At 35.6% G+C, this 24,510-nt stretch overlaps 1 protein-coding gene across 1 annotated transcript in view; it reads left to right on the plus strand.

The window, feature by feature from the left end:
* The first annotated feature begins 906 nt into the window (after window positions 1–906).
* Window positions 907–24,510, plus strand: part of ALDH1A1 (aldehyde dehydrogenase 1 family, member A1) — a 55,129-nt gene continuing 31,525 nt past the window's right edge. The window contains exons 1-3 of the mRNA XM_009583486.1: window positions 907–2,024; window positions 19,230–19,304; window positions 19,605–19,723. Coding sequence (XP_009581781.1) covers window positions 19,634–19,723 — 90 coding nt within the window. The 5' untranslated portion in view covers window positions 907–2,024; window positions 19,230–19,304; window positions 19,605–19,633. The remainder of the gene's footprint in view (window positions 2,025–19,229; window positions 19,305–19,604; window positions 19,724–24,510) is intronic.

A 24,510-nucleotide genomic window follows, 5' to 3' on the forward strand; every position in this document is an offset into this window, starting at 1 on the left:
CCCTCGGTCTGACACCGTGTTTTCTTCACAGCACTTCTTTCCTTCAACCTGACGCACAGTAACTCCCCCCAGCCTGCCCTCCTCCCTGTCATCACTAGCTCTCCCCTTCCACGTCCACTTCTATTGCTTCCCTAGCTTTTACCACCCCTCTTTCCTCTTGCCCAGCCTGAATCTGGAGCAGGGACATGTGTTGAAGAGGTGAGGTCTCATTTCCGGCAAACGCTACAGCCTCAGCTGTAACCACAGCTAACACACTCCCACCATCCCCTCCGCCTCCAGCAGGCTCGCGTTCCCATCTCTGCACATGGAGAGAGGAGATCACAGGCAGAGATATGTGGGATTGTTGGCCAGAGTCTTCTCCTGGGGCTGGGGCAAAAAGGTAGCCCTCTAAACATGACATTACGCACAGTATGTGCACACCTGAAACTCGACTCTTATTTCATATTTTCTCTACGTTTAAGTTGGTCACTGCCATTTTATTATAGGTTGCACTATCAAGCCCAACAACTAACCTACTGGTAACAGCAGTGTGAGAGCACTGAATGTGTTTAAGATCACTAGAGATTCAGATTTGTGTTCTCACATAGGAAATCTTCCAAAGAAAGTCTATCAAAAAATGCATTGTAATATATTCTATATAAAGATGTCTACACACAAAATAATTTATAACAGTAAAAGTGAAGAGTGAAAACCTCTTGTGCTTGAACATAAAATCTAGAAATTACTCTATTCATAACTGAGAAAATAACACATTGTTTTTACACCGGGATCATTCAGTTCTACCTTCTTCTTTGTGCATGTGTGCCTATTTCTAACTCCTAGCATAAGGAAAACTACATTTATGTTTGTTTGGCACAGTACAAGAAAACCTGACATTTCCCTGGCATTTTTTGTGAGGCTTAGAAAGAACAGACCACTTTCTTCCATTAGTAGTTTACGTGGTATTTTCTTGGCAAAAATAACTACATCAATAAATTGTGGGTGCATGCCGGAGAAAGCTGTTGATAGCAAAGCAATAGCTGGATTTTGGAATCTGAGCTGTTCTCCAGTGGGTGCTGAAGTATTTCCTAACAAGAAGCAAGAATCTGACTTCAGTGCAGTGTTGGATTGCTTATTTTTCTTTGGTGTTTTTGCAAGACATCTTTGCCTTTTCTTGGAAATGAAGGGCAAATCTGTTCTCAGGGCCTTCTTCTCCCCTACTTTTCTGCACCTCCTCCCCCTCCCTCCTTTTTCTTTTCCTTTCTCCATCCCCTTTAAGTTGTAATTCAATCTCTTCCAACTCATGATCTCTTTTCTCTTTTTGGCACTCCCTCCACCCTCTCTCTCTCATTAGTTTAACTTGAGTTAATTAGGAATAGTAGGCAGCCCTCAATCTGTTATGTGTTAAAATAGAACAATCCAAAACAGAGAGGCACAGACACAACTATGTGATTTCATTGTCTAAGGGAGACAGAAAACCAGTGGGGATTCTCTTATCTAGACTAGCATCTTCCCAATGGTTAATCTAACTGGCTTTAAATGTTCCGCAAATGCAGATCTAGGATAACAATCTTTCCGTGTTTCCTTTTCTTTTTTTTTTTTTTTTTCCATTTCATCATTGGCAAGAATGAGTGAATTGGATTGACATGGAGGTGATAGAGGAAGAGAAATAGTCTACACGTCAAAATGACAATGTATATTACATGGTTAACAGAATGAGTGGTACGTGCAATGACTGCGGGTATTTTCATCTGCTGTGTTGTACAATAAGCTCCTTTTTTTCCCCAAGTGTATCATCAAGATCATTCCCAATTCAATGCAGCTTAAGTGTTTGCTTGAAGGATCTCTTTCTATGAGTAATATCACTTGATAAATGTGGAACTGAAGTAAGAATCTGAGTATTCACTTGTTGCTATTACTGAATTGTGTATATATAGAGGTCATGCCTGGTACTCTGGCTGTAGTGCTGATCACAGATCTTAGGGCAGAGTGTGCTGTGGAAGTGAAATACAACAGATCTAAGAAATCAAGCCCTGATTGTAAAGGTAAGGCCCTGCATTTTTGATTGACTACATATGGTACTCTTTGCATGAAATGCATGCTCAGGAAAGACAGGTATATCTGTGCAACTAATATAAAAATACATGCCTATATAAAACATATATATGTCTGTGTGTGCTTGTATGTTTATATATGTATATATAAATACATAAATATATAAAGTTTAAAGAGAGTTGTGTAAGATTCATGGACTATCAACAGCCAAATTTACGGCAATGGTTACGCTAAATTGCTAATTTTGTATCTATGTGCCTGCATGCATGTGAAGATGTGTGGCAGTAATTAGTGTTAATAATTTATCCATTAATTAACAACGCTAATGTAAATATGCTTTGAAATTAAAAGAATTAATTAAAAGTGGTCTTTTTGAAATCTGATATCCAGGAAACAGAATGAAAAATCTATTTGAAAAAAGGGAAGAAAGAGAGACATTGAAAGTACTGCAACCAGAATTTCATTATATATGTTAAGAAAAATTATTTTTCTTTCTGCCAAAAACATCTCTTTATGACAGAGAAAACATCAGACTAATGGGGCACAAAAGGAATGTGTAATGAAAGACAAAGTATAAGCTTGATTATCAGAACATACCAGAATGTTAAAGCATTGGAGAAAATAATATCCCCTCAAAAAGACATCCTGGGCAGTTTCTTTTGGGGGTGTGTGAGGGAATTTCCAGCTGGACAGAATCAACGTGAGGCCAAATAAGGAGATGTTGCACTCGGTTTAGGTTTTTTTACAGTTTATGGTTAATATATTGATTATTTATTTCCTCAAATATTGGTACAATTATGTGCAAACTCTATTAGATCCAGTGAGGAGAGACAGATTTGGCCCTTATAATGATCCTCTGTTTGATCTTTGCTTTATATAGTAATGCAAAAATGCAGTGACGGGTGTTGGTCTATTTTACATCACAAATGAAAAATACATTTCTTTTTCCATGGAATTAAAAAAGCTTACAGTAACACCTCTGTTTCAATATTGATAATTAAAACTGTTTCATTTATACCATCTTTTTCTTTCTATAAGCATTATAGATCACAATGTGAGAGTCACATAAGAAAAATGTATAAACATGTGATTTAATAAAAATCCAGGGCATTATAAATCTATACACTAGATGACATTAATAATTTTATGCAGTTTTGACATCTGAGATTATATGAATTCCAGTTCTACATGGATGCTGAAGCATCTTTAGGAAGCCATAAAACACGTATGAACTCACACATAAAACCATTGTTTAGTCTGAAAGTAAAATAGTAGGGAAAAATAGTAAAACTAAATTAATCTAACATCTATCCAACAGGTATCTAGAAAGTGCATACCTTTAGAAAGGCAGAAAATAATTGCCATTCTATCACACATATAGTAAACATGCTGGTGATTTTACAAGAGTAAACATATTTATCCCCCCACATGCAGCAGATTAGAACCACAGTTCCTCATTGCTTTCGCCACGTAAAACTGACGTGCAAGCCCCTAAAAATGCTCCATGCCTATAACAACACACTTTTCTGTGCAACGCACACAAAACCCCTGTCTTCCATCGACATATATACTGGCATGGCAAGAGTAGGAGAAAGATAGTGCTGTGGTCTGAGAAGAACCACTTTAGTACGTAATAAACTAGGGCAAGTATTTGTGACAATCTGAGTGGAATGACTCCAGAAGATTGTTATGTGATGCAAAGAGGAATCCACAATCCGGAGTGTTTTTGACTCACTGCTATCTATGAAATTTAGTCTGGACAGAGTTTCCACAGCAAGCTCGGTTTTAGCCATACTGAGTATGAGACTGTCAAAACTGCAGATTGCAGGATCAGGTAATAAATAGCTACAGAACCAAGAGCAAAGTAACTTTTAAAATGCACAGGTGATGCAGGGGTGGCTGTATCCTGTGGAAGTTAATGGCATGTTAGCTATTCATACATGTGGTTATCTAACCCGAAATATTACAACAGCATAAAGCCAACAGTTTTAGAAATTATCCTTTAAGAAACACTGCTTCAAGTGGATTAATAACTTTGGTTTAATATAAAAACTGCTGTAAATCATTTTGGTGTGATGATAGTTCATCATGTGTTATCAATGTTTATGTTTGTATTGCAGTTGATTTTGCCTTATTCTCGAGACGTATAAAGATAGATCCAGAAAGATAAATATACATAGAGGATGAAACAGTAGTATTTTGACACTTGAAACAATGGTATTTTGAGATTTGATATAATGCTAAAAATCACCTCACAACTAAAACTCAGAAATATTTTAAAATGCATCGCTTACATGTTCAGACCGATTGCTAAAAAATACATAAAAACTAATACTGCTACCTAGACAAAGAAATCCAGAAAAACAGAAAAGAGGTACTGAAAGCATAAAGGCAATAAAGCTCACAATGTTCAAGCTGTAGCAGTATAATTCATGATCTCAAAGAACTTGTTTAGGCTGAATATAGAACTATGATCAAATAGACTCGTCTTACGTGCTACCTCAAGAACATGCAGAATATTAATGGGATTGCTAATTTCCTCAGAGGCCAGAGGTTCAGCAGAAAATTTTGATGGTTAATAAGCTTTAATGTGTTAATAGGGACACTGGAAAAGGATTTAGATAGTCAGGACAGCTTGCCGTATATAGCAATATGCTACAATTTCGGCGTATGCTCCTACAGTATATTTCATCCTGCTTACTCTTGCCTTTGGCAAGAAATTCGGAGATTAATTAGATCTGTACCTTTAAATGCATTTGCGTTGTTGGGCTGATGCTAAAAAAGTAAGATATATTGGACAACGAGGCCCCATATAAATGTTATAAATCTAACATTTTCTCATAAAACATTAACTCCACATTTTTAGATAAGGAAAAGGCTTCCTGGGATTTAGATTTGAACAGGTTATTTTCGGTATCTGGGTGAGAATAGCAGAGTTGGTAATATGCATGTCCTCCTCTAACTTCACAAATTAAATGGAAAACATTGAGAAAGGACTGCAAGGTCCCAGCAGACACAGGAACCACCCACACCTTTAGGTGAGGAAGCTGCAGTTGATGACAACATCATGCACAGACCCTGCCACTGTAAATAATTTACTCTCACTGACACATGACATGGTCCTGTCTTCTGAAAGGTGTTTCGTTTCCATAAAGCAAGGAGTAATGTTGCTGACATATCTCTAGTTTTAAACCTGATGCAATATGATGTAATTATGCTAACTGTTAAATGAAGTTTGCTTGCTGTTGTGGCGGTTTTCATTTTTGTTTTGGTTTTTTTTTCTTCTTCTATCTTTTAACTGAAAAAAATAGATGTATCTAGGTAAAAATTCTCATTAAGATTTTGGATGGTGTCTGTGTCTCAGGGGACAGTATTTTCTTTTTTTATCCTCACATAGCAGCAAAAAATCTATAAAGAAAATATTTTCATCTTTTATCCAGAGATGTTTGAGTGCTTTTGTATTTTAATCATGGAGAGAAATATCTGAAATTATTAGGGCAAAAAGCAGACAGATTCTTACTGTAATGGAATCACCCACCCAAAATATCCTTTCCTTTTTTGAACCCTGATCATCCCTTTTCACAAACACTCCCTTTTTAATCCACTGCATAGCATTACATAGAGTCCCTGCTTCTGCAAATGCTCACCATCAGGCAAAGCACTTTCTACCATGAATATTCATGCTGAATTTTCCGTATTGGCTATCCAGCTACAGGAACAAATCTATCTGATAAAATGTCTTTACATAATACTCAGGTTAGTATCTTTTCTTGATTGTTAGCATATTGCTTAAGCCTGAATTTGAGTAAATGAATTTAATTTGTCTTGTTTTCTAACTTCTATTAGCATTAATAATTATTCCAAAACTAGTAAAGAAAATTTAGAGCCCTAAGAAGTACTATCTTTGTAGATCAAAGCAAGCAGCTTTTCTTATTTTGTGGTCAGGTCTGGGGAAATCAAAAAGGGAAAATGAAAAAGAACTTAGAGAACCTTTATTTGGAGATATTTTTGAAGTTATGACATTCTCATGTGTTTGGAATTTTAAATATTTTTCCAAAACAAATTGCCATGACTTATTTTAAGAAATATTTTTTGTGGTCTTTGTATAAACTGAACAATGAAATGTTGTACAAAAATACATAGCCTTAAGAAGATGTTGTCAGTGTATATTATTTAACTAACTCTACCCTTCAGTTCATGACAAAATTAAGGATTGGATAGCACACAAAGCAAATGGATTTGAAATGTCTTATCAAAACTTCATGACTTCTAAGTTCACTCTTGCATTTTCCACAGAGGTAGCACAGCCAGATAGCTATTCCTCTACCCTCATAAAAAAATCCACACAAAAATTAGCAGATTTGTTGTTGACTTGCATTTAAATGCATTATTTGTACAGCTGTAGCTACACTAAAACCAGACAAGACACTGTAGTCCAGTCTAATAAAATTTCATACTATTTTGTTTTACATGCTGTCACAAAGAGAAGAAATGGGAAAATAAATCATAAGACTAATATTGTCAAAACAACTAGTACACTTTGTCTTTCAGAGCTTCTTACATTGTTTATCCTTCCATCCAAAACCTGCTGCCTATGATTAAATATTTTTAATTGTATTAGGTGAACTGAAAATACAGTTCTCCAGACACTGAACATTTCTGAACTGTGAGTACTAAATGTATCGATAAATTTACTTACATACTAAGTGACATCTTAATAGTCCCCTTTGACTTAATATGAACTTGCATGACTTTTCTAGATAGATGAACCTGCTCTCATTTTACGATTGTTCTTCCTCTTCACTGCAAATTACAGCACTTGAATCTCATGTAATTTCACCTCAGAGAACAGGTATTCTGTAGTTTTTCTAAGAATGATCCTGAGTAGAAATGGATTTTTCTCCACTTTTTGGAGAAATATGACAGTATTTTCTTCCACTATTAATTAAATGACCTTGGCAATGCAGGACACCTTACAAACAAATGAATGAACAGATAGATTTCTGTTTCTAAGAACTTATGATGCTCGGAAGATATTAGACAGGTATTACATAATTATTACAAGTATCTTTTTTATTAATACTTTTTCATTTGATTTCTGACAAGAAATCAGCTACATGGATTTTGCTGACAAACTGAAGGCTGAAAGAGCCGGTATTGATGAAAGATTAAAAAAGGGAAGCGAGTCTTGAGGAAAACAGACCCAAAGTGTAAGGATTCACAGACGGTAGACTCCATCCTGATACTGTAGTTGCATCAGTGCATAGAGTTACTTGTGAGAGAAAAACAAAATGGAACATATTCTAGTGTACAGCATATGCTAGCTGCCAGCTTTAACACTTACACTTGTAGTGTCGTGGAGTGATTTAAAACAAGGCAGAGGAAAAGCAGACTTATTAAAGGGCCATGAAAGAGAAAGTGAGACGTTTCAGTGTTAGAAAGAATATCGAGAGCCCCTGTATGGCCCCAACCATGGTGATTAACTGATTAGAATAAAATGGAAGAAAACTGGTTTTAAAAATGCATTTGCTGAAGTTCGAGCCCCAGCTCCCAGCAACTGACAAATTATGTAGTGGCTTTGGGAATATTTCATCACAGAGGTATGGACACTTATGCACTGAAAGAGAACATGAACTGTCTGCTTGTTCTCTTACCGAGGTGGTGAAAGGAGGATTTGGCCATCATTAACCTATAATGGGAAGGTATTTGGAGTGCACACTAAGAAACCAAAATTTCCTATTGACGTCTTTTCTAACAATTTTACTTACATTTTCTCAGCTTGTTTAAGTAGTTTGATATATACAATTCTTTTTTATTCTAATGCATATGTTAGCCCACAGTAGCTAAGTCTTCATCTCACCAAACCTTTCTTTATCTTCTTTAGTGTTCTAAGTTTTAGCTTGTATATAGTTTGATAATCTCTCCTCTCTCCACTGCTTCTCCCTTCAATTTATCTCCTTTTTTACCTTCTGACTTGGTAAAAGTTTTTGTACGTGCCTATGCTGAGTTAATACAAATTTCAAGGTGAAACTTTGAGATAACATTAGTGTTTTGCTTAGTTTTGAGCTGAAATTGTAAATCTTTCTTGACAATGGTAGGGAAGGAGTGGTTTTATGCAAACTTTATCCTGAGCAAAACAACTATGAATTTATGTTGGTTGTGAAAGACTAAATACTGTCTCCCATGGCCTGCAAAACTTCTGCATCAGTGGAGTTTGGCAAGTTAACTAAACAAGAAAGAGTAGCAGTATTTTAATTTTTCAAGAAGAATTTATAACTTTAGCTATATGCAACTTGTTTTTCAGGGAAAAATTGTAAGGAATAAATAGTAACTCTACCTTCGACCACTGTCTCCTGCCTTTGACTTATTTTTGCTTCTCTGCTTTCTCCAGAATCTGCTGATCGTTCCAGGTAAATTTTGGTTTATTACTATCATTATCACCACTTCATAATACAACTTTGGGTTATCATCCAGGTAATGTATAATTCATATAATTTTTTGAGTGCTTGGTGTAAGCATAATTATTGTGAATAAAACTTAACATTCTTACTACCAAAGCAATATGTCAGAGTATATGTATTGACAAGCCTCAGCAGGGTGTTGAAAAATGCATTAAAATCTTATAAACATGTACTGATTTTTCTTGTGAATAAGAAACCTTGATGTTCTCAGCTCTCATGTTCTTCCTTACAAAAAGTCACAAAACCAAGAAATTTTTTGAATTATTCTCTTATCTAGTAAATGGAGCAGTCAAAACAAAATAGACCTTATTTTACTTAGAAACTTTAAAAATCTCCTCAGAGATTTGCTTTAAAGGTCTGAATTTGTTTCTTTTCTTGGGACACTTTAGCAGCATCTGATGTTACACACAAATGGTGCAAAAAAAAGGTTTTATTTATATTCTTAATTATATAGATTACCAGTGGCCTGGATCCACTGATGATCAGAGCAAGCTTAGGAACAATAGCCTAAAGTTACATGAAATCAAACAAGATGAAAAGCAGTTTGAGACTGAAAGGTACTTTTCACTGTTTAATGTGTTTATGGAAAGAAAAGCAGAACACACCCCACACCTCTCTGACAAAAAAACAAACAAAAAAAAATTAGAGAGAGAAATTGTTTCGTTGCTCCTGTTTTCTTAGAAATTGTGTAACAATCTGAAAATATTTGCAGACAGAAATTACAACAAATTAGTTAAGTACTGGTACATTTTACTGGACTATACTCTTTCCAAATCAAACGTTCTCGCTCCTTAGAGAAAGGATTTTTCTTTTTCTAGTTTTCTTCTTTGAAGGGACATGAAACGTATTTATTGAATCAGTCCCAAAAAGTGGATCTAGTTCTGTCAGTATCTGCAATAATCTACATATATATACAAATGCATACATATGTAACACATCCACAAAACATATTTCTAATTTTAGATGAAAAGTGAATAATGTTACACACCACACGCAGGGATGTGGTTTTCACTGTAAGTTTGGCTCCTTCCAAGATTTACTGTTACTGGATTTGGATTTGTAAATCTGCTGGCTAACATGTTTCTGTAACAAAGCAGGAATTTTTTTCCCAGACTGTATGTTATTTATCTGATTTCTTGTACTAGGGTGTTATCATCTTTTTTCCATCCTCAGTTCAAGGGATCTTACAGAAATGACTAATATACTTCAAATTTGTCACAACACATATTCCTTTTTAAATGCAATTATTTAATTAAATGGTACACAGGACTTAAAACTACTCCTTCGCAAGACAATGGGAAAGCTCTTGACAGCATTCACTGGAAGCTAGACTAATCACATCATCTTTTTAAAAATCATAGTCAAGTGTTTTAGCTGTTAATTCTCACTTACCAGTGATGCTAATGAGTAGCATATGTACACTAGTACAATACTTCTATCAACAAACACACGACAATTGGATTATAACCATGACAAAGCAGAGAAAAATGGGAATTACAAATGACAAGCTAATGTGGTCAACTCATTACATCTAAACTTGAAACTAAGATATAAGCTACAGGACAGGGGATAATGTCATTCTTACTAATTACCTTAAAAGGAGTGTAGATTCTATCAACAGGAAAACAGAGACTCTTCATAATGAGCTGCAAAAGTTTTATTCTATATTGGGATTTGGATTCTGAGTCCTAGTCCCCCAGAGCACATGTATGCACAGATCTACAGTTTGGTTAAAGTCCACTTTTCATTAGAAACACCAACCTCTGACAGCATTCACAGAAACCTCCCTGAAATTTGCAAACAAAGAGAGGTCTTGCTTCATGTTAGTTGTTTGTTTGTTTAAGTTAAACTAAACAGTTGGGAAATAGAGGAGTTTGAAATCCATCAAAATCCTCCATTGGCATTACAATACAAAGAAAATACTTGAGTGTCGCTGTTAATTTGGAAATGCTGTATGATGAATCACTGTGCCAATTTATTTTTTATTTCTAATAACTCATATTCCTACTGCAAATATGGTTCTTTCCTAGCATTTCTCATTCCACTTCAAATGTTGTAAAGGTGAGTTTTGATCCCAAGATTGCTTGGGGTGGTTTCTAGCCAGCTCTGCAGGAACTTCCTGGTAAAAGCAAGTTGGGGCGGGGGGAAACAGGATGATTTCATATTAGTTTTACATCAGTTTAATTGTAGCTTCAGAAGACATCCTTTTGATTTCTTCTTCTAATAGCAAGTTTCAAATCATGTCCTAGCAGTTTACTACCATGATGTATGGAAAAGTCACACTGGCTCTTGAGTAAGAAGGTTTTTCTTATTTTCACTGCAGAGACCCGATACATCCTATACCAAAAGATAAAAAAATAGATCTTTCAAAAACAAAAGCTATAATCATGCTGATTATTAATATCAAATATTAACATTAGGAATAATAAAAAGTGATATAAGGAAATTAAGGAATATACATTTAGAAAATTATTTTTAAATATCAAAAAAGAGGTAGATTAAATATACCTCTGACTTTTTTTCTTCTTTTTATCTGTACAATAACTTTTTTAGATGCTCTTTAAAACTTTAAAAGTTAAAAGAGGTTTATTTTCACGAGGCTTTCATAACTGAAGAACACAATAACTACACACAGACTTATAAAGCACACATAGCAATTATGTAAAATCAATTGACGCTGTTTAAATCTTGGCTTTGAAACAAAGGTTCATGGAGGAAATGTTGAAAATTACTTGGCAGTAATTGTTGCTAACAATGCAGGTTAATAACTAGTGTTGGGTTTGATTCTGATCTAACCCATGCACTTGCATGAACTCTATTGATTTGCATCAAATTATTCATGATGTTCACTGATAAAAGCTTTTATCTATGATCTGTGACATAAAATCTACCTCCTTATTAATAATCAATTATTTAAGGAAACTTCAAACTATTTCATTACTTATTACTTGTTCTCATTTGACCTGTGTATTGAAAAAAAAGTTTTAAAAAATTTTAGTTTAATTTTTAACAGGAAAAACAGGAATAAATTTGTTGTCCTGACTCATGCAAAACAGACTTTATTTAATGTCACACGTTTTAAGCATAGAATAGAGACAAAAATAACAGTATCACAAAAAGATATCCTAAATATAAAAGTCATTCCATGCTTCCAAGACTGCCATGACTGAAGTTATAGTCAATAAAACTCTACTCATTTATTAACTAAGATGTTGTTATGATAATACTGTTCTTTTATTAGTTTTCAGTTTTACAGCCCCGATATTTCCAGTTTTCTCAAAGCAGTATTGCAAAAGAGATATAAATGTCCATTAACTTTCAGCAAATAGTTAGAAAAGCAATGGAGCATTATTAATGTTTTAATTAAATAATATCCTGTTGACATGAAAACTAGTTTAGCCTGAGTGAAAAACGCATACTTTTGTCCGTTGTTTATTTATGAATGGACTGTTTCTATGACCTTAATTTTGCAAATATTTGATGTCATGATTGAATAATAAGGAGGAATTAGTAGAGTAGGAAATTTTCAGTTCATATAATAAAATACAATTGCTTAAGTTCTATATTTTAGAACAAATGTGGACACAGACCTTTACGAGTCACAGTTACATTTTTTGGTATGGTTTATCTGAGTTTTGTGAGAATTTACTTCTTCTCCAGAATTGTAGATACATTTTTGCTGCATCAGACTATAATGAGTTCTTTTTTTATTTGTTTTTATTTGTTTTTATTTGTTTTATTGCCTTCTTCACAGAAACTATCATCCCTTTTACTTTTGTCTGATTTTTTGATGATAAATTCAAGAAGAGAGAAAAAAAATTACAAGTTATTTCAATATAAGGAAACAAAATATATTACAGGTTACCAAATATTCTTGCAACTTTCAGGAAATGCTATAATGCTGAAACAGCTAGTATTTAGTCTTCTAATTTATATTACAAAGAAAATTGCTTCCTGTGGCTGAAATAGGTTCTTCAGCTAAGTGTTTTTAAAAATACTGTTAATAATTCCTGAAACACTACTCTCTCTCTCATTGTCCCACAACATATCCAGTTCCTTTAACACGTCCCTTTATTTTTTCTTTGATGTTGTTTTTATGATCGCATTTTAGTCATTATTTTATATGTAAATTTCCCTATATACAAAAATAAAACGTCTGTCCCCCAAATCAATATACAGTATGAAACATGCTACAGAAAATATAGACCACAAAGAATAGACGTCCAGGTAGCAAAATGAAAGATGAGTGTTCCAAAAATGTATTTATACTGATGTACATGCTTTTAATAAAGCATTTTGCTCTAGATAAACCCAGCTAGATTTCAAATAAATATTCCTGGGCTCCCAGTCAGTCTTTTAAAGAGCAAAAACTCTTCGGCAGAGAGGGTGTGTTTATCTTCTCCTGAGGGCCTGCTATCCACAGAAGGATATTGTTAAGCTTTATTTACACTCCAGAAGCAATATAATAGTTCATATATGATAGGTAGGAAGCCCACTCCCTGTGTTGGGGGAAAAGCCATCTCACCTGGCAGTACATATCTCCAGTAAGATATTTGTATTAGAGGTAGATGAGTAGACTTCCTTTATAGCCACCAATAATAATTATTCACCTATGGGATACTGTTCGGTTTACGAGGATACTGAGCTCCTTTATATACCTCCTTTGGAGTGAGAGGATTTGTGCTTTAAAATATCCTGTTTCTCACCACTGATTATCGAGAGTTGCTATACAATTAGCTCAGACATAGATAGCTGTATGGGTGCGACATAAATTTGTTGAAGTATGCCCCATTCCATTGGGCTAATCATGATATATCATGTTGTTTCACCCCATCAAAATCAGAGAGTGGAAATAGGGATTTCTAAAGGTGGTGTTTGACTGGTTTTCTTCAGCAAACTTGATTTGCAGAGCCACCGATCCACAGGTTAACCTTGGTACCCCTGTGCTCGGGGATTATGCGTTATTGCACTGCTGCGCATGCAAAAGTGAGTAGGTGTTGTGGACTTTCCACTCTGAGCCCCAAGCTTCCTTTCTAGGTGCTCTGTTCCCTCTTGCTCTATTGTCATACTTAAAGGATTTATGGTGAAAAGGTGAAATTATCCTGAAATTTGTTGTGAAGGTCTGTGTTCAGCGTACTCAGTCGAGCAGAGAGTGTCTGATCTATGTATGAAATTAGAAGAACTAATCTTGCTCCACTAGCAGGTGGAGCTCTATGTGAATGAAAAAAACATCCAGCTGTGGTTGCACTGGCTTCCGTGTAGGAGCAGAGGAAACTCTTATTTATCCCTCCCTGCAGAAACTGTCTTGGGACGAAAGTGTCATTATAGATGCAGCAGAGAATAGGCCTCATGACAGCATCCACTGTCAGCCCAAGCACTGACATCAAGAAGTTGTTCAATATCTTTTGATACCAAGATTATAGAATTAGTAGCACTAGTTTTTCTACTTCTTGCTCTGCCTCTGCCCTTGTTGTAGTGAATCAAGGCAAGTTAAATCTGGCCTTTACTGGAGCAAAGGTGTTTGCATGATTCAGCCAAACAGTAGCTGGTATTATGATGTGTGTTCAGACTTGTTTGTGGAGGCATTATGGAGAAATATCTTCTGGGACATTTCTTCATACACTGTTATTGTCCATGTAGCAAAAGGGAAAGATTTTTCACTAAGTGAGTTCAAATTTCAAACTCAAATAAATAGTTACGCATCTGTCAGCTGCCTCACTCCACAAGTTTATACCTCACAGAAATTTTATAACGACTAAAGAACTGCTAATTGTGCTTAGAGATATCTGTATTTATATAAAAGGAATGCTTAGATTTTCAGAAATGCAGGATATCCAGTGTGCTGCAAAAGCCAAAGGAATTTGCTCACTGGCCTTGAAAATCTTGTCATTTTGACTTCAATGCTTCACAATTAGAGTTATCAGAGCTTGTACCTTCCACCCGCCTTTGTACTCTCAGTTTAGATGGGCAAAGATGGCATAAATTTCAGACCAGTTCTGCCTAGTTTCTGATGTGTCTGCCTTTCCACATCATGCTAAACAGTGACTACTGTTTCTGTTCTACTGCCATTAATGGATGTCATAAACAAGATTAACAAAGTGAATAAAGTATTTCAGAGTGAGAGTCCAGTGATTTAATGAATCTCACTTTTAAAACATATTTTGTTGCTTTTAACACGTATATCTTCCACTCCTAATTTAATGTCAGTTTCTGTCAGTACTAGCAGGGGATCTGTACGAATTGCTGAATAATTCCCTTTCTTAACTCCCTGTATAATCTGAGTTTGGAAGAAGTGGTTCCATTAATCAGGATTTTCAGTAACAGTGATATTGTCTCAATAGAGATTTTTCAAGTGATTTTTTAATGATAAGGTTTTATAAAGTGCAAACATGTACTTAAGCATTAAAGACTCTGTCTAAATTCAGCACAGATGGTACAATACACCTACCAAACTGTGGAGCACAGCAGCCTATTCTGTTCATGTCCTATTCCAGGGAACTTTTGACAACAGTGCCCTAAGTCACCATGGAAGTTTATTCAACTTAAGTGTTTTGAATTATAGCAATTGTAACCTTTTAGAGGTTACTTAAGTTGTTATGCCAGCTTTTAGAAGGCATAATTGTAATGGAGTTCAAGTTGTAATTTTGATAGATCATCAGATGCCAAAGATATGCAATTTGGAACATTCCCAGAGCTGTAAATGACAAAAACTGAAAGTAGAGAACATCTACTGTCTGTTTACCTGCAATAAAATCCTTGCACTGTCCTGTATTAGAGGGGGTCCAAGCTAAATATATGCAGTCTTATCTGATCTATGTAGCTTTGAGCATGTCTAGTACAAGATAATAGTTAGATTTCTTTAATGATCAAATATATGTATTTGAAGGGCAAAGTCTGCTTTCCATAGAAACCTATGGACCAGAATTTCTTCCTGCTGTGATTACAATCTCGACATTATACAAAGAACAAGTCACCTGTCCCCTATTGCTGGAGAATGGAGACACCCAGACTGTGGGAACTGGGAAGATAGTTTGGCAGTCATTCAAAAAAAAAGAAAGGGAAAAAAAAAGACTTCTTTGAAAAAGACAAGCTTGTGCCAACTTCTGGGGAAAAAATCCCAACAGTTCCTGGCCTTTAGAAAAGTCAAAGTAATTTCTGGATAAGAGATAATTCTATTCTCAGAATAACACTCCTCTACGATGTAAAGAAATATTTCTCTAATAAATGCTAGAAGGGGAATTTCTGTAACAAATATACATCTTTCAGATTGTGTTAGCCCAGCATACACTAACATAAAAATAGCAAGTAGAATCATAAACCTTCTGGTCATGTAATTTCCTTTGTCGTAGACATCAAGCCATCTGAGCTGCACAAGGGTTTTGAAGACACTGGTATGACTTTGGCAAGGCGACATAGCATCTACAGGACTCTCCTGGACTGACATCTCAGGGCAGCTAGGAAAGGCCAGGGCATTTCAGATAGTGCTAGTATTGTGTTTAGGGAAGAGAATCCAGTCACAGGTTGCCTCTGGCTGATTCTTGTGACACACTGATTTCACTGGTTGGTTTGCCAGCTAGCCCAACCAAAAGCTCTGCTTTCATCAGTGTACTGCTGGCTATTAAATCATATCTCATGTAATGAACGCGGGACTGCAACAAATCTCAAGGCCAAAGGGTTTGCGCACCTGGACTACAATGAACCCAACCAAAAAGTAACTACCAACAACGTTGGCAATATCCCACTGTGTGATCACATCTGAGGAGAAAGGTTACTTGCACTCTGGAATGTTGTGTTTGGTTAGTTATTAATTATTTTTTTAATCTTTGTGAAGAAACACATAGGCAAATGATTTACAGCTTCTTCCAGCATAAAACTTTCATTCAACTTACTGACATACAATGACATAAGTCAGACCTTAAGTTCATGCAGCCCTCAGTCTTGTGTTTTAGCACTGCTGAAGTCACGCAGCAAAGCATCTCATAGCTTAACTACAACTTGCATGGTGAACCACTACCTTTCATTTGTTCCTCTTTGATCTTGTATTGAATAGGGGAACTCAGTAGGTTTAAACTGGGAGAAATATTATTCGTTAAGGTGTAGAAAGCACTATCACAAAGTTACATAGTATATCATGTAGTTCTCCAGGGTGTGGAGTGGCTAAGGTTCATTTCTTAGCAGTGAAAAGATAACAAGAAGTAACAATCAAATCATTGACCAAAAGAAAGGAAAAAAATAGATAGAATCTAACATTTTCCAAGAAAATATTAACAACAAAAATATGTAAAATTCCATGTACAATGTCTATAATAGCTGAGTGTTGTATAATCCACTATTTGAAAGAATAGCACAGTCCACTAAAGTTATAGTGCTTGAAGTGCACATCTTTATTTAGGTGAAATGTGTAACAGTAGTGATGCAGGATGAGGAAAAAAAGTCACAGAATGAAAATAGCAGGAAGCTGTAATAAATAGGAACGTAGGATGTCAGGAAAAGGAAATAATTTCTACACTAGGCTAAAAGGAATCCTAGGCTGAAAGTGAATATGAAAGTTATTGGATGGGAGATGACTGGGATGGTCATGAACAGCTAGTTTAAGCAACAGTTAGAATTTCCTATAAAAAGGGAGGGGAGTCGGGCATTCATAGATATGAGAACACAGAGAAGTTAAAGGAACTATTGACATTAATGGCAATGCTTGGAGCAAGTCTCAACAGATAAGGCCCAATGGTAGGACAAGCAAATTGCTCAAGATAGCAAGTAATCTTTTTAAGAGATGAGACCTTTTTAACAATACGCAAGGTTAGAGAGAAAAGAAAGGACTCCCAGGAAGCATGGTAGTGAAGGTGATTCATGCAATCCAAGACTGAAAGAGGGAAACAGAAAGGAAAAAAAGAGGGTAAAGTATGTGTTAAATGAATGAATGGTGTGGAAAATAAAGCAATGATTACCATTACCAGCGTGTTTGGAAAAGTAGAAACTTTTCACCCAGGGTAGTATCTCCAAAGCCTATCTAAGCATATTTCAGACTATACTTATAGACACGGGAAGAGGATAAATGCTATCATTTTCCAGAGAAGTTATCATAATTCACTTCTAACTTAATCATTTAAAAGAAAATCAGAAATGCAATGGTACCTAAATATGAGAATGTTTCTCCCACTTGGGAGAAAGATTTTTTGCTTTGCTTGAAGCCAGACAATTCCACTGATCTCAGTCTTACAGCTCCAGTTAAGTTCTGTTTAAGTTAGGCAAATCTGAGCAATTAGCACATGAATTAACTAGAGACAAACTCTTTGTGCGTTGGTGGGGAAATGAGTGGCAGGAAGATTATTAGCGTAGACTTTAGTGTCTAAACCAGAAAATTACATGGAAATTAAAAAAAAAAAAAAAAGGAAAACCACAAAAATTTGCTATGTGAAGATAGCACTGAAAAGCTGTATTCCAAATAAAAGTGAACAAACCCTATTTAGACATTGTCTTTTTTCATGAGACTCAAAGACATTCTCTAAGGTAGGCAAACATTGTAACCCAAAATGTTAACATCTGAAAGTGCTGTTCACAAAACTTTCAAATATACCATTCTATGTTGGAATGTCTTGAACCAGCCAGCTGAGGCAGAAGAGCAGAAGGATGCATCCAAAAGGAAGTGAGCCAGTAACCTTGGATATCATGGCATTATAGCAATGGGAATGGGTGCCCTTCATTCACATGACAGGATGAGTGGCTGAAACTTGTTCAAGTCCACACAGCTCTTTACAACTCACAGAGAGATGACTATTCTGAGAATAGAATTCTCTCTTATCCAGAAATTACTTGGATTTTTCTAAAGGCCAGAAACTCTTGCTCCAACCATATATCCAAACACAAATATCATCAATGATAATTATAGCATTCTCTTTAATTCAGAAAGTATGTTACGTATAACTAATGCATCGTAAGATTAATCTCATTATATGTTCTGTTTCATCAGTTAAAAGCAACAAAGCCTCCACTGCCAGATGGTTCAGATGATGCCTGATACATGAATTAACTGAGCTCAGTGAGTTTTTCAAGCATTTGTGTAGTCTCAATGAAAGTAATAAGACCATTTCTCTTTATTTCTATGGCACAAATCCATTGTACATATATCAGAAGCTTAGCATACAAAAACAAGTGCTAATTCAGTCCCAGTTTGTTCTGAGATACTATTCATCAGAAAAGGTAGGACTTAATGAAGAAAGGAATTTCTTGTGCCTTATAAAATGATTTGCCGGTACTAGAGATATATTTCTCATTGAATAGTCAGAACTGGACATGCCAGTGGGTTCCACCCTGGGTAGAAAATCCTGTCAATTAAATAATTTGTCTTGAAAAGCACAAACTCAAATTTTCCAAAGGGCACTGTAGTAAAAATTTTGTCCTTAAAGTTGTGGTGCTATCTGGAAAAAAACAACAAGCTTTTGCTTGGTTCTACCCACGGAGTATTTTTTCTGGATCAATCAATTTTGTCCTACTTTCACATTTCTTGAAAAATATGTGAAGGATTTTGTGTCACCATAGTCATCCCTTATCTCTGTGATCTACAAGGCAGGTATTAATTACAGGAATTATAATGTACTCTGAACACATTAAAGCGTAACTTAAGGTGGCTTGTTTTTTAGTGAACGTTTTCCAGCTCTGGGAATTATTCTCACCAACTCTCCAGTGAGAAGGCTTAGTTTGTTTCCAGAGCTAAGTCTGTCTTTACCTTCAGAGCTGCCTTCAAGTACATGAAGAACTTCACTTAAAATCACTAAAAGACCTGCCTGCTGAAAGAAAACAATTTTACAGGTAAGACGAGGAGGCCTTAAATTGTGTTCCCCAGTAAGAAGTTTGTGGTGTCTGGCTAAGCAGATTGTTTCAGCAGCGTTTGTTTCATCGAGGTTTCAGCTCAGTGAAAAGGCTGTTGCGTTTGGTCTTAAAAATAAGTAGTGTCATTTTCTCTTTTCAATGAATTCTTTCATCCAATCATATTTCTGTATGCAAATATACCATAGCTGGTACAGATAAAAAAGCACAAATAAAGCTAAGAGCTCAGTCAGGACAAAAATCACTGTGCTTCCCTTATACCTCATTTCACCTGTGTTTCAGAAACGTCCTCAAACTCCTCAACTGAAAATATGAAGAAGCAAGGTTCAGACAGCAATCCTGCTCCAGTTTTGCCAGCGCTGCCAGAACCACTCAAAGATCTGAAAATTAAGTACACCAAGGTTAGTAGCATTTGTGGTTCTTAATTTTTCTTATGCATTCAGCTCAGACAATAGGATGCACTCATTTTAATCTTCTATAAACCATGGAAGCAACTGTAAATCAGTGCTTTAAATGTTTATTCTGACCTGTTTCTGATATTATACATATTAGCAATTAATATTCAGCGATCCTTTTAATGTAAGTATTTCAGGAACTGTGCAAGTGTGATAGAACCATTTCATATTTCACTTGGGGTGGATGTTGTTTTTCTCCTGAAACAAACTTTCTGCAGTGATAATTTTCCAGAAAGTATAAATGGAGCAAAGAAGGAAAAGTTTCTATTATTATATTATTTTTCAGAACAGCGAGAACAAATTAAAATATTAGCGTATTGCATTGTATTACAATCAGATTTAAATAATTATACCAAATAAGCTTATGTGGAAAGGGATGTGTGAAAATGAAACTAAAATAAAATTAATTCCACTCACATATTTTTCTTGGAGATAATGCATCTGTTTTTCAGCTTAAATGAGTAGCTATCAATAAAACAGATAGTTTACCATCGCTAATTATTCAATATCACCATAAACTTTTTGTAATGGCAAATTCTTTCCATATGCAGTTAGAAATACACAGATGAAGAAGGTCTGAATCCAGACTTGTGTTCCCAGCTTGAAAAGACCATTTGCCTGTTTTATATCATAGTAGGCAGATATCTGCAAGAACTTTGAACAAACTGTTGGCAGAAAATATTGAAACTCTGCCTTCTGAAACATTCAGGTAGAACAATTGATCAGAAAGGATCTCTTCTCTTTGGAGACTCCTCGGTTACTGTTCATTTTTTTTCTTATTACCACTGCAATGGAAATAAATTTTATTTTCTAGAACCACTGCTTATTTTCTTCTCCAAAAGCAAGGTGTTTAGTGGTTATCTAGATTAGTCCTTTCAAATTCCATTCTATCTTATTTTTTCACTGAAAAAACCTAACCAGATTTCAATGCATGTCTTTCTTGACTAAATCACACAGGACTTTACTTTGTAAATATTTAACAGGCTACGAAAACCATGTAGTTCTGCCATGCGATAGCTCTCTACTGCTCTTCCTGTCTCAAAAAAAAAAAAAAAAATTAATTCAGAGAAGGTACTTTAGTACCTAGGTCACAGTGGTGTTCCAGAAACTACAATGCTATTTGTTTGATTTTTTTATTTTTCCAAAGGAAAACAACTAATATGAGCAAAATGCCAGCTCACAAATTTGCTGTAACTGAATATGCAAAACTTGAATTCCAGTGAACATTTCTACACTTCTAAATATTTAGTTAGTAAAAATATATTCCTTTAATACAAAAAGCAACCACAAGACAGCCAGCATGGCTGAAAGGTCTATAGGGCGCAGTTAAGGAGAGTGTCACATAGCAAATGCATGTTTCTTTTGCCTTGACAATAGATACCATTTCCTTAAAAACTTCATAAAATGTATAACTGTGCAGAAATGCAATGCACTTGTTTGCAAAAATATGTACCTACAAGTGATCAAATCCAACACGCCCTTGCAGAGGCTTGATTTTTGCAATGCTTTCCTCCCCTCTTCAAGTATCACACAGGATTTTCTGAAAGCCACGACAGTGTACTGAGGCACAGGGAGGTGGGATAATAGAAATGTCATCCCAAACCCAGCAGTCATCCCACAATTTAATAAAGCCTTTTCACTCTTGTGTTCTTGCCCATTCTGTTCCTCTCCTGTCCCATACAAGTTAGAATGCGGGGTGTGAGATTGTTTTGACTAGTTATGTTGAAGGGATCAAGATGAGGGAAGCATTAATTACTGCTGATGTATTAACCTTTCTGTCTGAAGCACCTTGGACATCAGAAGATCCCTCAGCTCTGGAAACTCAATTTTCTCTTTTTCTACCATGGCACAATATCAACAGCCGTCACACAAAGATCTGAAGAGAGGTCTGCAGGAGATGTTCCAAGAACTTTCTTCTTTACTTAACACTGTCTCTATTTTATTTTCTATGAGAAGGATCATTTGGGGCCTTTTACAGAGATAATTTAACTAAGTATTTTCATATCTCTATGGATCTATACGTTGGTAAAGCTACATTTCAGATTATGCTTTTCACATATAGCATAAAACTAAGCACTCTTCAGGGAATTTAAATTTCAAGAATTAAATTGAATGCATTTTAAACAGTTAAATTGGCTTGGATGTTGAATCACAATCTTCAATTGGTTTCATATCTGAATCTCCTTTAAAGATATTCCAATGAACTGAATGAGTGTTGGTAGCTGGCTAAAAAAGTACTAGTAAATATTTTACTTCGTCAATACTGAGGAATTAGACAATGATTGTTTGACAAATGATTTCTGTCATGAGGCTTTCACATACACTAAGCCCTGTGGTGCTGCTTTAATCAGAGAAACTCAGATTAGTTAATTATTAGGTTGTCAAATTACATGAGGGGGAGAAAAAGGCAGCACATTCTGTCACTAAGCTGCATGTGGAATACCAGAAAGTGTGGAAGGGAAAGCCACTCTGAGTGAAGAAAAATTGTAGCCGAGAATCACATATGTTGCAATCACTAACTTCACAAACAGAGATGAGGGGTAAAACTACAAAAATTTAATTAGAATATCTGGGGAAACATGATCAGCTATAAAGGTACTATAGAAATACTCTTTTTAAGATCAGCTGACTTTGTAGATACAAAGCCACTAACTGTCAAATCAAAAAGTTTAAATAAATAATGAATAGAAGGAGTATGTTTTCTGATTTTTAGTTCATTGCAGCAGTAAAATGTAATTCCTGCATCAATAATAACATACAATTCCAAGGGGAAAAGAAAAGCTAAATGAAATATTAGCCAAATATCAACTTCTTGTAAGGAAAAACCTGGGGGAAAAAAGAAATTTCACAGCAGGTATTCTATATCGATATATTTGTTTAAAGCTTACAATTTCAATTGTTAGTAGTTCTTTAAATAATTTCATGTATTTTAACTGTATTGCTTAAAGAATCAAGCAAGACTCCATGGCATATTTTGAGAATAGTAAATCAAAACTTATAGCACTTGAAATGAGCCTCCTCTGGGGCCACAAATCTCTTTCAGGTTTAGATGTAACTGTAGGATTTACTGTCATCATCAAACAGAAGAATATCTGAATGACTCTCATAATCTGTAAGAGAGGATGTGAATAGGGGCCAACAATTTTTTAGCACTGTGCATCACCTCACCTGAGTGATGCTGAATTGCCTCCAGCATGCGGGAGCCCGGCCACAGCCCCGGTGCCTCTTCACTGTTCTTGGCCTCTAAAAAAACATTGGTGGTGTCATTCCCTGGTTTACTGTCTGCACTAGAAAACTTGTGAGCAGTCAGCTGAGCAGCTGTTGAAATTTGGTGGTCACTTTTAGCTCTGTGAAATAGGCAGCTGGGCTCATTTGAAGAGCATTGTCAAGAAAATCTTTATCATAGCAAGAGCTGTAGGCTATCTACGGGCAGATTTATGGTGGGAAGAGTTTCTGCTTTTCCTTGTACCATATGTTTGGAAGAGTTTCTGGTATCTAAAGAGAAAATAGCTTAGACATTTCATTCCATATTTATAAAGCTACCCTTAATAGCTAAGTTTGGGATAGTCCACAGTTTAGATAGTTCTATTACATTTCTTGAGTACCTCTCTGGATTATAATTTATAACAATAATAGTGAATTACATAAAAATTCTTCCCTGATGAAGAATAAGTTTATAGACAGATGCTGAATATGGGATCATGTATAGGATCTTTGCAACATCAGAAATAACGTATTTTCTTCTCTAAACTGCACTTTTAAGTCGCTTCTATGGAAGCACTGAGGCCTGAAACCCTGTTCAGACTTCACACAAAACTGAACCCACGAAAAGGGGATCCTTATTCTAAGGAAGATGCAGCAAGAAGTTAAGTTTCATAAGGTGATGACACCTAATGTAGAGGCCCTAAAATCTATTTCAGCAGAGCTATGGTGTGGTCCATCTGAGACAAAGCTGTCCAGAGTCAAATACTTTCTTTCCTCATGCAGCAGAGACATAAATATGCCACTTCCTATCTAGCAGATACTTTATAAAATGAACTTACAGTCTTTTCAAAATACTCAAGGACTGAAGGGGAAAAAAACCACTGGGATGACAAAGAAAGGCAAAGAGCAGATCTTGTCTCCCTGTTCTCTGATCAGGTCATTTGAGTGACCAAATCAACTGTCTAAATGACAGAAATACTGCAGTCTTGCAGGTAACTTCAATCCCAAATGGAGCACGGTATCAGATTATCTGAATTGACATTAATCATTTCAGAGAATCAAGATTTTATTGCACTCTGACATTGGGAAATAAAGCCAGTCAGAGGGTTTTTGACTGCAATAGACTGATACCTGGGCTCTATTTTAAATACTAAACTTTAGCAGTGTACAGTCTCATCTACAAGAAAAGTGTATTTCCAGGTCTAGTGCAAAGAAGTTTGAAAGTCATTAATTCTTTGGGCTGTTGAAATAAAAAACATCTTCTCTCCTAACCAGTGAAATAATGGTTACAAAATGTCTGCAACAAGATTTCTAAATCCTTGCAAAATAAATTTGCAGCCTTAAACCTCATGGGCCATAGTCAGTCATCACAGAGAACCCCCTGCACAGTATGTGCCATGGAAGGGTAGGTCTTTTGCATTTATGTCTGACAAACCAGCACAAAAAAATCTAAGCTGCCGGTGGAGTTCTGACTGACAGACAAAACATCTTGCCTATTGCAAGATGATCCCAAATGTTTTTTTTCAGCA

Source organism: Fulmarus glacialis, unplaced genomic scaffold (genome assembly GCF_000690835.1).
Source record: "Fulmarus glacialis isolate BGI_N327 unplaced genomic scaffold, ASM69083v1 scaffold42558, whole genome shotgun sequence".
NCBI lineage: Eukaryota > Metazoa > Chordata > Aves > Procellariiformes > Procellariidae > Fulmarus > Fulmarus glacialis.